This window comes from Oryzias latipes, chromosome 8 (assembly GCF_002234675.1).
Source record: "Oryzias latipes chromosome 8, ASM223467v1".
Lineage (NCBI taxonomy): Eukaryota > Metazoa > Chordata > Actinopteri > Beloniformes > Adrianichthyidae > Oryzias > Oryzias latipes.
The window spans coordinates 2,665,343-2,679,071 of record NC_019866.2 but is presented as its reverse complement, the minus strand read 5'-3'; the positions used below and the strand labels follow the sequence as shown (position 1 = coordinate 2,679,071).

Here is a 13,729-nt window from a genome sequence, read left to right as displayed (position 1 = left end):
CACCCCGTCGGGTTTCCTCGCTGTTTCCGTAAAGAAGAATTGGTGATTCGAATGGCCAGAAGTAGCTGAGTTCGTTTCGGTTAACGTCACTCGTTAAGATTATCTGTAGGAAGAGTTTGTAATTTGTGCTCTAGTGGATTTTTTTAAACAGTGTTTTTAATCTCTTGTGGTGAATTTTAAAGGTGTTATACTTTTAGTCAAGGCTGCGCGGCCTCCCGGGTTAGTCAGCATGAGTTACGGCAGGGCCCCGCCAGACATCGGCGGCATGACTTCCCTCAAAGTGGACAACCTGACCTACAGAACTTCACCCGAAACCCTCAGGTACGTGTTCGAGAAGTACGGCCGGGTCGGGGACATCTACATACCCCGTGACCGCTACACGAAGGAGAGCCGGGGATTCGCGTTTGTCCGTTTCCACGACAAGCGGGACGCGGAGGATGCGATGGACGCCATGGACGGGGCGCTCCTGGACGGCCGGGAGTTACGGGTCCAGATGGCGCGATACGGCCGCCCTCCCGACTCCCATCACGGGGGACGCGGAGGAGGATCGTCGGGCCAGAGGCGCAGCGGCTCTGGACGCAGAAGCAGGAGGTGAGAGCGTCTAAACCGAAGAATGAGTGTTTACGACAGTTCACACCATTTCCGAAGATCCCTTCGATCATTTACACTCCCTAGATTCACAACTCTTCATCTAAATGATCGTACCTGTATTTTTAATAAACAAAAAAAAATGTACTAGAACATCACAAAGCATGATGGGAAATTTTGTTTATTTTACAAAATATATTATTGTTTTTTTTACCTATTATTTAAAACACAGATGACATTCAGTAATAGCTTTTTCTTTGGGGCTGGCTTATCAGAACTTTTTTTTTTTTTTTTGCAATAAACTTTATTGCACATAAATTTACAGAGATTCACACCTATTTACCCTCCCCCTCTGAATGTGTTCAGCCATTCCGGCAGCCCAAGGCGAAGAAGACAAAGCCGATCCCGCAGCAGGAGCCGCTCTCGTTCCAGAAGCCGGTCCCGCTACAGCCGATCCAGGTCCAACTCAAGATCCAAATCCCGCTCCCCCAGAGACAAAAAGTCCAAGGTACATTCTCCCTCAAGATCTCGATCCAGGTCCCACTCCAAGCCGAGGTCCAGGTCCAGGAGCGGCAGCCCTTCCTCCAAAAAGGGCTCCAGGTCCAGATCTAAAAGTCCGCCGAAACAGGCAGAGAATTGAACGGAGTCCTTTGGGAAAGGTGAGTTCAGAACTTCCTTAAAGTTTGTTCAGGTGCTGCTGGTGAAGGCAGGCGGAGCCGTGACCAGAATACAACCTCTGGTCAAGAGGAACAACACTCAAATAAAAAGTGATGCATACCTGAAAACAGGACAGCCAATAGGAAGAATCAGCAGACCAACCAGTGTTTCAGGCACCACCGACTGACAGTCTCTATTGTCCAACCTTTCAATTTAGCAATAAAGTGTGAAAAGTGACATTTTTGGTTCCGAATCGACACTTTTTGAACAATATGTGGAACGACAAAACCAGATGCTGCTGTTCACTGAAATGACACACCAAAAGGAGCTTTGATGAGATGAACAAAGCTCTGAATGACATCAGAATTTAGGCTTCATGCAGCAGCACTGGCTGTGGATCAGGACATGATGCAGATTGTTGAACTCAATCGCACAGCAAATGGAATGAAATGCCAGAAAGAAGTGATTATTTGCATGTCATTTTCAAAACTAAACTAATTTCTGGGCTGCATGTCTTAGGACTGACGGTCAGGGTTACCTTTCAATGTTAAGTCAATGGTACAGACGCGATCTGAGGTCCGGCGGCGCGTTGTGTCGGGCTTTATTGATGAAGCCTTTTTTGTTGTTGAAACTAAAGTAGATGCATGAAACGAAGAGTAAAATCCATCCTTTGTGGTCCGTAATGGTGCAGGAAAAGCCTGACATTTCAAAAGCTTTCTCCTGTTTTCTCAGGTGTGTTGTTAAATAACCCATCATGACCTTTGCTTCTTTTGGCAGTTTCGATGGAAGACGTCAGAGTTTGGCTCTCGTGCCGCCGCCGCCAGCAGCAGCGTTCATCTGTCAAAGGTTGCTGTATTTTGTGTTTCAGTCTTTTCTATTTAGCTGCCCTTAAAATACAATTTGACTTCACGTTTATAGAGGGATTTGGTTTAATTCATGTTTGTTATTTTTCTTTAATTTGAGAGTAAATTTTAGAAAATCTTGGTGGAGACTCTGCAGGTTCAAATAAAGACTAGAACTTTGAGGTTTACTTTCATGCTTTAGGCTTTTTTTGTATTTTCTAAATCTGCTTGGAAATGACATTAAACAATCAGTTGAATAATTGTTTGCATTTATTTGGTTCATGCATCCTGTCAAAGTGAATTTGTTTGCTGCGAAACAGTAAAACAATAAGCTGAAGCTGATTTTTGTTGGATTAGGCTTCACTGAGTGACATTTTGCATCTGCTTTTCTTTCATTCTAACGGTGCTTGTGTTTGTTTTTGTGCACTAGGCGCAGTTGTGTAGCTGTTGAATTGTGCTGGTTAGCTGTTAAGGTGCCATGTTGCTGTGCGGGGGGCTTGGATGTTTCCAGTTTTCTCCAGAAAGCTGCTGTGACTGCGCTGCTACGGCTGCTAAAGTCAGTCTGTCCTTTTGTGACAAATGGAGGTTTTGACTGGAAAACGGGACTTTCATTCATTAAAGATTTGGGTTTTTTTTGTCTGAAACCGCCTCATTTGATTCTGTGTTCATTTAAATCTACAGGAAAGTTTTGGAACAAATCCAGCAGGTGGGGGTCTGGTCTTTCAATTTTTGTTGTCTGACAGATGGAAAACAGTGATTTCACCTGTAATTTACTCAAAGTTAATCCTGTTCATATAGAAGATGATGTAAATAAAGATGACCGGACGAACTAATGATCCCGCTAAGTTCAATGATTACAACAAATCTGAGAATCAAGGTGCAAAGAAAGTAACAAATAAGGTGCCAACAGTGATAAAACTCTTAAAAATATACAATAAACCTGCATCACAAGAGGAAAAACAATACATTTAAAATGACTGTTTTGGCTGCCAGAGAATATTAAGTTATCCTGGAGTAGATTTCAGGAAACTAAACATTTTGTTTATGATGGTGATCCTGAAAAAGAGCTAAACGGTCGTAAATTTAATTGAACCAAAATCAGGCCTTAAAAGCTTAAAACTGTTACATTTTGGTGAATGGGTCTTGAATTTTTCCTCAACACGAGGCGACTTTCTGTCACCGAAAAAACATTTCCGGGGGTCGTTCCTTAGCTTAAGCTCGTCAGTGCGGGACAATAAGAAGGTAAGCAAATCCTAACATTTTAGGGAAATAAGGCGGAACGGCCCAAACATTAACATCCTGGTTTTTGTGTGTCGTCAGTCCTGGGGGGGGTCTCAGGTTTTTTGACTTTTGTTGAGAAACAAAAGTCAAAAAACCTAATCCTGGACATGATTATGACATAAAAATACACAGATTTCAAAAGGTTAATGTCCTTTTGGCCATTTGTTATTATAAATAAATATAATATAAGTAAATAATTTGAAATTATTTAACGTGTTTTATAAAATTCAACCAGCAAAGCGATACATAACATTAAAAAAATAGATCAATATTAATTGTAGTTTTTGTGGAAATCATTCAAAAACTATTACGCATCCCTTTTTGTTACTGTTTGTTCAAAGATTTTGGAAGAATTTAAGTCAATTTATTATTATTTATATCTTTAAAGATTTCTCCATAAGATGGGAAAATGTACAAATTAATTTTTCTTTTTTAAAACTCAAAAACACACACAAAAAAATATTTTAAATTATTTTAATTCTATATTCAAACGAGTTTCCTGTTGTCTGTTCTATCACAGAGTTTGTAACAGCCTGAAACTGTGAATCCCTGTTCGTGGAGCTGCGCGTTCCCGTCTCCTGTCACACGCGGCTGCGTGTGCGAGAACAAAAAGGGGAGGGGTGGTGTGGGCTCAGTCTGCCAGGAGAAACGTGCACGCGGAGAGCAGCAAGCGCTGCCTGTTGCGCAACACCAGGATCATGGCGTGCCTTTAGATCACTCGGCTCATGCTAATAATGTCATCCTTTAGGAACTATTGTAGACATTTTGATGACGTGTCTTTATTTTCCACATAAATGTACTTTTGACGTCTGCCTGTGGTTTAGTTGGTGTCAGTATTTGACAGTAAGACAGCAGGTAATGCAGGAAAACAGCTGCACTTTATGACATCATGAAAAACGATCCATCATTTAGAAAACAAATCAAAACTATGTTTTTGTCTATTTCTTCAGACTAAAAACGTTAACTATATTGGTGCTGCTGTGTTCATGTTTCACATTAATTTACATTTAATATTTTTTATTGATTGAAATATTTTTCTCAGCATCAAATGGTTCAGTGGGTCAGAATGTTTCTAGTTTAAATAAGGAATGAATGACAGATTTTTTTATTTCAGGCAATTTAAGCTTCTTTTCTGTTTTAGACTAGAACAGGGTTTCTGTGACTAAATAAAGTTAATATTAGTTGAAAGTGGATTTATATTACTTTTTTCTTTTGTTAATGTTAAAAGATACAATTTTAGGTATACTTACACAATTTTTATAGATACTAACGTAATATATTGTCACCGCGCGAGTGTGTGTGGGGGTGGGGGGTTAGGGGGGGCCCGAAACATTTTCTTTTTCCTAGGGGGGGGGGGGGGGGGGGGGCTGGCAAAAAATAATTGAGAAGCACTGCCTTACGGTAAACGTCCACTCTGTTCAATAAAGGCCTTATTAAAAAAATATCTAGTTATCTTTCAAAAAAAAAACTCAGATGAAGACGGATTCTTATTTTAATTTTTAGGAATGATGTGTTTGTTCTAATGGTACAATTTAAATTCAAATTCTGTCCATCCACCATTACTATCATTCTGAAGCTCCTCTTTTTCATATAATGTCTTTTGTTATTTGGGATAAAGTTGAGGTTATCCTGATTTATTGCTTTTCTCGCAGGTTTAGCCACGGATAATCTAAAGAGACGATACATTTGAAGGCTGTGTCACACTGCCGCTACATACAATTTACAAAATTTCCATGGATGAAAACGTGGAAAAAGGAAAAAGTGAGAGAAGTTGTGGTTCTTTACGTGAGATTTTCACAGATGTATCAGAACCACAAATGAATCACTGAAAAAGTACAAATAAACCCCACAAAATACACGTAAACCTGCACTTAATGGAATTTCTTCTCTTTGATGTTCAGATCACTGAGCAGAAATCACATTGTATCAGCACCATGGTCAGCTCCCGCCACTAATAAAGTGCACATAAACAATGTAAAGATCACACACGGTTCATGCACGCCTCACAAAACCCGCAACAGCAGCCCAAAATACAAATTAAAATGTGCAAAACCAAGAAAAATAGTTTTAGTCACAATAAATGGTAGACATTTGTTTCTCTTAGTTCTGAGGTGTTGGTACAGATTGGTTCTGGAGCCGGTTCTAAATTATTTACTCTATATCCTTCTTTTGTATTATCAATAAAAGTCAAATGGTTCCCGATTTTGATTCTTTTTTTTGAACTTGCCCCCATCTCCCGTGAATAATGGCAGAGACGACTCCCATCCCACGGTAATCCAGTGACGCATGAGACTCTTCCTGAAAAACTGTTATCCCGGTGCGGACCAGGGGAATCCGAATCCAAAGCGTCGCCAGGGCCCGTGGCGGGAGCTGACCATGGTGCTGACGCCAAGTGATTTCTGCTCTGAATGTCAGAGTGAAGAAATTCAATGAAGCAGGTTTGACTTTACTCTTACTTCATACACTTCTTCTGTGGGTTTAATGTGGTTCATTCTTTCTCATTTAGATCCACAACTTTTCTCCCTTTTTCTTTGCATATTCATGTATAACCAATTTTCATCTGTCAGTGTGACCTGGCCTTCCCTGCTGTGAGAAAGGCCCGGCGCCTTCGCGGTTTTCCGTACCCGGCTGCACCCGCAACCAGCTTTCTGTGCGGCGCTGGACACCACACCTTCAGAGACCCGCCCGAATGGTGGACATATGCTGAACACTCATGAAAAGCCACACATTTGCATAATGCATCTTGCAAGAATCATAAACAATTGCAAATTATTGGGATATAAACTAAGTAAATTATGCAGAATATATATAAAGAGAAAAAATAATAAAAAAATTAAAAATTAACAACACTAAAATAACAATCACAATCAAACGCAAATTATGTAGAATGAGGGGTTTTCGTACAACTAGTTGTCTTTAATGAAAGTGTACAGTATTCTTATATTTTTGTTTTTCATAAGTTTTAAAGATTATTATAATACAAACAGATCTCATTCTGGAATGGGTTAAATAGTGGTTTCTGTTTTTCTGAATGAAACATTTCCCATATATTAGTAAACATAGAATGCCAAATCAACTCATTTATCAGTGGAAACTACAACTGTGTTTTTCTAACTGAATAAAAATAGGAAACTTTAAAAAACAAAAATCCCCCTCAAAATTATTTACATAACTGTAGGAAACACTTGTGCATTACGTATATCAGGCACATATAACGTGTGTATATAATTGTGCGTAGCAGCAGTGTGACACGGCCTTTAGTGAGAAGAAATGGATATTTCACGTTGTGACCACAAATTTAAGCTGAGTTTGCAGTTTTCCATAAACACAGACGCAGTATTTTTTAGAAAACTTGTTAAAAATATTTGGCATTTAACAGGAGCATTGTTCATGATTGACTACTAAGACATAAGTATCGGGAGTAAATAACATGACATCACGTTACTGAGATGGGGGGGTTAGATAAGCTGGGGAATTGCTAAATGTTTTGGGAAAAATAACAGAGAGCTGAGAGGGTGACGTCACCGTTCCAGTAAAGTTGAGAAATACTTCAGGGCGTGGCTCCCGCCGGCGTCTCGTTCATACGTCTGATACGCACTGACGTCAGCGTCGGGGCGGGGCTATATAGGCTTGTTTTCCCACTGTTTCGGTGTTGAAGATCTCCATTTTGTGAGAGCCGCCATAGTCTTATTGTCCCAGCGCGCGGAGGCCGATCCGTCATAGAACAAAAACTGTCAAAGTTACCCGAAAGGCTGCCCGATAACCAAGTCATTTTCCGAAAGGAAAGCAAATCTTATCGTATGTCCGCTATCCAGAACCTCCAAACTTTTGGTAAGTCGTTTTTCTGTTGGATCGGCGCAGAGGGTGGGGGTTGGGCGGCCATCATCAAGCTAATCAGGCTAATGCTAACATTTAAATTTGTATGAGGATGAATTGTCTTTTTAAACCATATTTGAAGGGTCTTTGTTAGTGTTTGCTTTATTTTAAACGAAAAACTTTTTCTATAAACTTGTTTTTGTTGGGTGTTGAATTACATATATGAGGATTTTTAAGTTGCCGTTTTTAAATGTCCGCCATTAGGCCTAAAGTAAAGCTAAGAGATTAGCAGCGCAGCTACTTTTCTTTTTTGCCCCCCCTTCTTCTTCCGTTATGCGTTCTATTAGAATGTGGATAGAGGTAACCCGTTAGATGGTTGACATGTTGGGGACTTTACGCTGCTTGTAGGCTTAAATGGCAGCCGGCCTTTAGTTTCGCGTTTGCTGAGTTAATATGCTAACGAGCGGAAGCGGCTAAAGCGTTATATATAGCACGTCCGTCTGCGCAGTTTGGTTGAAATGTGACCCCCTCAACAATACCAAAGGGTCACTAACTTGTCGAGAGCGGATTCCTCTTTAGGACATCGACATGGGGGACTAACGCCGGCAGGCAGCTCCCCCCTCGGGGTTCTCACCCGTCCTCATTTACGTATTTTTCTTCGTAGACCCCTTTGCTGATGCAACTAAGGGTGATGACCGCCTCCCAGCCGGGACTGAGGACTACATCCACATAAGAATCCAACAGCGGAACGGCAGGAAGACCCTCACCACTGTACAGGGCATCGCGGCCGATTATGACAAGAAGAAGCTAGTCAAGGCCTTCAAAAAGGTAACGGAAGCTCCGGCCTACGCAGAGCAGCTGCTGGAGTTCGGCCTTCCTCTCCTTCACACCTGGTATTTTCAATCCAACAGAAGTTTGCCTGCAATGGGACAGTGATTGAGCACCCAGAGTATGGTGAAGTGATTCAGCTTCAAGGAGACCAACGCAAGAATATCTGCCAGTTTTTGATTGAGGTGAGCGGTTCTTTATCACATTCTGTGGCGTCTGATCCAGGTGGGTGTTAATCAGTTCTCACCTTCATTTTGCAGATTGACCTGGCGAAGGAGGAGCAGCTCAAGGTTCACGGCTTTTAGGAGCTGCCAGCGGCCCTCCCCCCTCTTTCTCCTTGAAGGCCACCAAGCGCCCCTCTCTTCCCACCTATGTGCTGCTGTTGCCCTTCCTCCCCCCCTTTTCCCATTTGCAATACCACCAGCTTTTATTAGCTAACACCTGAATTACCTCTGAATGACATGGGACTCTGTAACATCCCCCTACAACACCGGGGGGTGGGGGCGCTCTCACAGAAACGCACCACAGTTCCACACATCAGGGATGAGTGGTGATGACCCTCCCACACACACTTCCTCTTTCCGTGTTGCCCCCTCTTTCTTTTTTCCATTTTTAGATTGTGCCCCGATGAAAAGGCACCATCTCATGTAACATTTTTTGTTTTGTACTTATGTGTTTCAATAAAACAATGAGTCTCCATGGTTTGGAGTGGAGTGTTGTCATGGGGTGGGGTGTGTGAAGGAGGGTCATACTTTTTTTGTTTTTATCCCCCACCCTTCAAAGTAAAACTGCATAGAAACGAGTGTTAAAGATCAGGAGAGCGGGTGACTGCTGTCAGATCACTGCCTGTTCTGTATTCAGTCACTGGTGGGCTGGAAGTCGTAAGGAGGGCTGAGGCATCTCACTGTGATCAGATGGGAGGGAACCGGGGTGAGGGGGCAGTAAACGCATTGAGGCAGTTATTCAGAAATTGACTACACTGGTGCTTAACCTGATTAGGTACCAATCCTCTTTTTCATGGATATTAAGTCCTGTAATGCAATAATTTATAAACATGGCAATGTTTAGTGGATTAAAACCTAAAGCCATGAGAACAGAGGAGGTGGTGGACTGGATGTGTGGTAAATTCATCATTTGGGGTAATAAAGATGATGCAGTTCACAAAGCTGTGTGTGGGGGGGGTGCTTTTGCTAGCAGGAATGCTGTTCTAATGCTTGATGACCTGTTGGCATCCTGAGCTGAACCATAAAGCTCAATTCTGTAGACTTTAATAAAGGTTTGCAGGAAGAACCAGTCTGATCTTTCATATTTGACGCAATGCAAACAATACAAAACATTAAAATGGTTGGTTTAGAGTAATGTTCAGGTTGACATACCGTTTAATCTGCGTTGTTTGCATCTTTAATTATAGAGACTCATTAAAACTGATTATAATATAGTTGTGACTAACATAATTCTGAGAGACCCGCTCTATTTTGATATATTTTCAAGGCGTTTCCAGTTTCCGTAAGGATTTTGATCTTTAAGACATTTAAAACAAAACCTGTCACACATTGGCAGGAGTTCATTAGAAATTGGTTCTGAGTTGTGGGCAGGACTGTTAGATAGCAACCCCACTCCCCTTTCCCGTCCCCCATTGCAGAGCATTTTCTACACCCCAAAAAACTATTTTTAAAGCTGCATTTTTGTTGTCTGCCCCTGATACACAACGATTGTAATAAATACATACTTACAAATGCAAATTTAGGCTTAATTGTATTTCTTTATGTCCACCATCATCAGACAAATGTTGCACGAACTTGTTTTTTTGCTCCGCGTCTTTTAACCCTCACGGGGATCCGTCCGTTTCCACGGCGACGCAGCTGTGCTAACCGCCATCCCGCGAGCCTCGGATTGATTTCAAAACCTCCAGACCATTTCCTTCTCCCTTTGTTTTAAGAACAGGATGAACATGTGGGACTTTATTCAGTTTGCGGGAAAGTCGCTGCTCGTTGTTTACATGGCGGAGGAGGCGGAGCTTAGAGGCGGTGAGTCTTTGTTAGCCTTTGATGTCAAATGGAACAATTGTTGCAGATTTCCATGATCAAAGCTAAAAACAGACCAGATCCTGCAGACACACCAACAGTATATATATTTATCAGGAATAGAAATGCCTTCAATAGAAGCGGAAAAGATGTGTAAGTTTAGGTTTTTAACCTAACAAATAGTTTAGCAAGTTGATTATTTTTGTTGTTGACAGAATTGTAAAAATTGTGTGACACCTGAACGCCTCATCCTGGAGTCACACCATGCAGGTAAGTGTTCAAGTCCCCTTCTGTGCATTAAAGCTCAGCGGCTGCAGCTTTAGACGTTTCTTTTCCTGCCGTTTCTTCTGAGGTGTTGCCCATCTGGGGACTCGCCATTCCTCTGCCCGCAGTGATGATCATCACCGTCAGTCTCTACATGGTTCTGGTGGGGGTTGGGTTTTGGATCCGATGCTGTCTAAAGGTCGGTACCGCAGGCCCGCCTGTTGTCCATATACTCAGCAGAAGTTCCAAAAGTCAAAAACAGAGAATTATAAATGTAAAAACTCATCTGAAAACAACACAGATCTAAGAAATACACATAGGATTAGTTTGATCACTTCTTAGAAAGAACGTCTTTTGTTTCTAGAAGGTCACAATGGTTTAGCAAAAATCCAATATTTCAAAGATGATGCAGCAAGGGACCAAATGGTGAGGTGGTTAATTTTTGATTTGAGCTAAAATAAGCATAATCGTAATTAAAACAACACAGGGAACACTTTGACAATAGATCAAAAGAGGATCAGAATGGGTCTATAAATATCTTTTTTGAACAGCATCCTGTTTCCGTTTTCCTTGAAGCTTAATCTAAGTCTTTTCCTTTAGTAACTCAAACAAAACAGTGCAGGACCATTGACTGTAGATGAGAGCTTGACTGAGTAACCCCGCCCCCTGGCATTCCAAACAGGAAGTACCATCTGTTTTTTGGAAGCCAAAATCCCATAGACTTCTATAGAGAAATAAACTCAGTCATTCTTTTACGTTGTAAACTGACCAATCAGATGCCTCAATGGAAGTGGGAGGAGCCTGCTTGCCCCCACATCCAATGTTCAAAACGTTTGTTGACAGATTTCGTGTAGCCCGCTTTCAAGTAGTAGGAGTGGGGCCGTCCAATGAGCTCAACCCTGATCGGCGAGAGTGGTTGCCATAGCAATGTTTGATTTGATTTGAAATTGTTTAATTCAAGCAATCAAGGAATAATGCACAAAACGATACAATAAGCATTCATTCATTCATTCATTCAAAGACGTATCAAACTTAAGGATAATCAGACTCAAATTCTTACTGACAGGGTCTGACGCCAACATGGCGGCATCCCTATCGCGAGAATGGCGACGGAATGAACATCATTCGGTTGGAGCTGGAAGTAAACTGTTTTCTATGGATGACATCCCACTCACTCAATCCAGTTCTATGATACAGTCAATGATTACGATGTTTCATCCGTGCTCCATCTGATTTTCGCCTTGAAGACTCGACGTTGTGTTGTTGTGTGTCGATGATGAGTTCTGTCGCTTCTTCCTCCCACAGGACCGCTGTTCTTCAGAATGTGGCGGCTGCTGTCCGGAAGTTTCTCTGTGCGAGAATTGCCTCCGATTGGCTGAAATGTGTAACTGCCGCCTGCCAGCCATCGGCGCGTTCCTGCCTAATCCGTGCCTTTCACCCAACGTGAGTGAACAGTCTGCTGTCGTCAGCAAACGGCGACATTAAACCACGTTTCTGCGGTGACAAACGCCCCAATCAGATGATGGGAAATCCTGTCATCAGGAGTCAATCTAAGAAATCCTCAAGCCCAGCAAAGAGTCAGAGTTTTTGTCATGATGCTCTTGATGAGTCAAGTTAAATGTTTGGTTTTTGAGGACGTTGTCTCAGTAAAAGAATCTCCTTTGGTGTGCAGCTCAGTAAAAGTGATTCATCTTATGACTTAATTGGACACAAAAGTTTGCTTCGTTACTTTCATCCATTTATCTGGGATTTCAGAGAAAAACGAGTGACTTTTGTAGAGGTTTCAGTGAGTACATTTGTTAAATGAGAGGTTTTTAGTTCTCATGATTGTTCTGGTACCCCCACCCCTCCATCAGTGTGTCAACCTGGACTGTGCCTGCACCTGCCAGCCTCCCGAGTGCGAGTCCTGCAACTGCCTCTGCTTCGAGATCCGGATCAAGTAGACGACTGAGGTGCCCACCCTGTGGTATTTTACACCTCTAAGTGTTGCCAGATTGGACACTTACCCACCCAATTGGGTGGTTTAGATAATAAATCTGTGTGCAGTCAGGGGCGTATCTCACCTGTGAGCATCCTAGCCGTCAGGGACACCTAATAATAAAATAAATGTGTCCACTAATCTGTTCTATAAATGCAATTTATTTGTGCGATTCTAATAATTATATATTTTTTGTTATTTTTATCTCCAAAAATCTTTGAATTTTTCCTGTTCAAATACAGCACAGCCTGCAGGACTAAACTCTGCCTCAACAGACTGCACTATCCTTTGCAAAGGGCAAATAGGATTTATTAATTTTTCTATTCATTCCATGTCTTCTCTTTCCAAACAGTCCAATTGTTCTTCAAAGATTTAAAGTTCAGTTTTTTTATTTCAACTGCCAAAATGGCGAATGCAATATTATTATAAATCCTTAAATAACGGATGATAATTCATCACCGACGAACTTTTTTAGGGGTTTCTTTATTTTTTGGGGGGGTTTGCCGTTTTTTATATGATATTTGGGCTGGAAAATTGTGACTATCTGGCAACACAGAACGTAGCATGAAACACGGATGTCCGTTACCGAGTCTCCTCTTACTGAGCTCCGTTTGGACTTGTTTTGTCTTCCACAGAGAACGCTGAAGTGGATCTGCTCCACGTCTACCATATGTTGACCAACTTCTCTGCATGAATGTTAGCATACAGTATTTTGAATAAAAAAATCTGTCGGGGAAAACCTTATGTTCTGGATAATCTTTAAAGTCCCACTCCCCTTCATGATTCTGTCATTTCTGGCTAAAATCAATTGTTTTCTGGGACATAGTTTCTGCAGAGCGGCATGCTCTCTCAGTAGCTCAACTCCAACCTGACATTAGCAGTTCAACGAAAATGGCGAGCAATATCTGAGCTATCCAGCCGTACACTTCTGGTCCAGATTCCAGCTCAAACCAGGAAAACAAAGTCGTTCATAGATCCGTTTGTCTGCAGGTGGATGAGTCATAAAGGGGCGGAGCATGGAGTTTATGCCCCACCCATTGTATTTTCTACGTCACAAATAAGATCTTTTTCTAAACTGCATTTTTTGTGAGCTCCTGAATTACAACTACCGTAATTTCCGGACTACAAGCCGCTACTTTTTTCCTGCGCTAACAGCCCTGCGGCTTTTTCAGTGACGCGGCTATTTTATGGATTTAATTGGCGGCCGCCATGTACGTATTTTCGAACTCAGTGAATAGTTTGAATTCTCTATCTAACACCAAGCACGAGGCATTTTTATTCAACACACCTCTAAGCAGCCAAACAGCATGGACTTGACTTCAGGTCTTAGACACTTCAGTCATGGTTCAACAAAACGAAACACGCATGTCCAGCCGCATCCCAGAATCCTTTGGGGCCATTAGACCCAACGTGCACGTGATCGCCGCTACATTATGATGAAGCTTTCAAGT

The 13,729-nt window shown here is 41.8% G+C and overlaps 3 protein-coding genes across 5 annotated transcripts; all 3 read left to right on the top strand.

The window, feature by feature from the left end:
- Positions 1 to 11: 11 nt before the first annotated feature.
- Positions 12 to 2,734, top strand: LOC101163660 (serine/arginine-rich splicing factor 2). Of its 2 annotated transcripts, XR_909108.3 has the most exons (4): positions 12 to 591; positions 955 to 1,247; positions 2,023 to 2,091; positions 2,518 to 2,734. XR_909108.3 is itself a non-coding variant. In XM_011477771.3 (3 exons), exons 1-2 carry the CDS (start codon positions 230 to 232, stop codon positions 1,226 to 1,228), a joined length of 636 nt encoding a protein of 211 aa, XP_011476073.1. In that variant the 5' UTR covers positions 12 to 229; the 3' UTR covers positions 1,229 to 1,247; positions 2,023 to 2,731. The 2 variants fall into 2 exon arrangements, 1 of the variants encoding a protein (XP_011476073.1); XM_011477771.3 differs by having other exon boundaries at positions 2,023 to 2,731.
- Positions 2,735 to 7,015: 4,281 nt separating this feature from the next.
- LOC101163413 (eukaryotic translation initiation factor 1b) lies at positions 7,016 to 9,302 on the top strand. Its single transcript, XM_004071146.3, has 4 exons — positions 7,016 to 7,199; positions 7,849 to 8,012; positions 8,096 to 8,197; positions 8,273 to 9,302. The coding sequence occupies exons 1-4, from the start codon at positions 7,169 to 7,171 to the stop codon at positions 8,315 to 8,317; spliced, it is 342 nt and encodes a 113-aa protein (XP_004071194.1). The 5' UTR covers positions 7,016 to 7,168; the 3' UTR covers positions 8,318 to 9,302.
- Positions 9,303 to 9,847: 545 nt separating this feature from the next.
- LOC101163171 lies at positions 9,848 to 13,022 on the top strand. 2 transcript variants are annotated; one of them, XM_011477770.3, is made up of 6 exons: positions 9,848 to 10,039; positions 10,252 to 10,306; positions 10,389 to 10,499; positions 11,606 to 11,743; positions 12,157 to 12,266; positions 12,914 to 13,022. In XM_011477770.3, exons 2-5 carry the CDS (start codon positions 10,301 to 10,303, stop codon positions 12,241 to 12,243), a joined length of 342 nt encoding a protein of 113 aa, XP_011476072.1. In that variant the 5' UTR covers positions 9,848 to 10,039; positions 10,252 to 10,300; the 3' UTR covers positions 12,244 to 12,266; positions 12,914 to 13,022. The 2 variants fall into 2 exon arrangements, with proteins under 2 accessions (XP_011476072.1, XP_004071193.1); XM_004071145.4 differs by having other exon boundaries at positions 9,849 to 10,039; positions 12,157 to 12,252.
- The last annotated feature ends 707 nt before the right edge of the window (positions 13,023 to 13,729 follow it).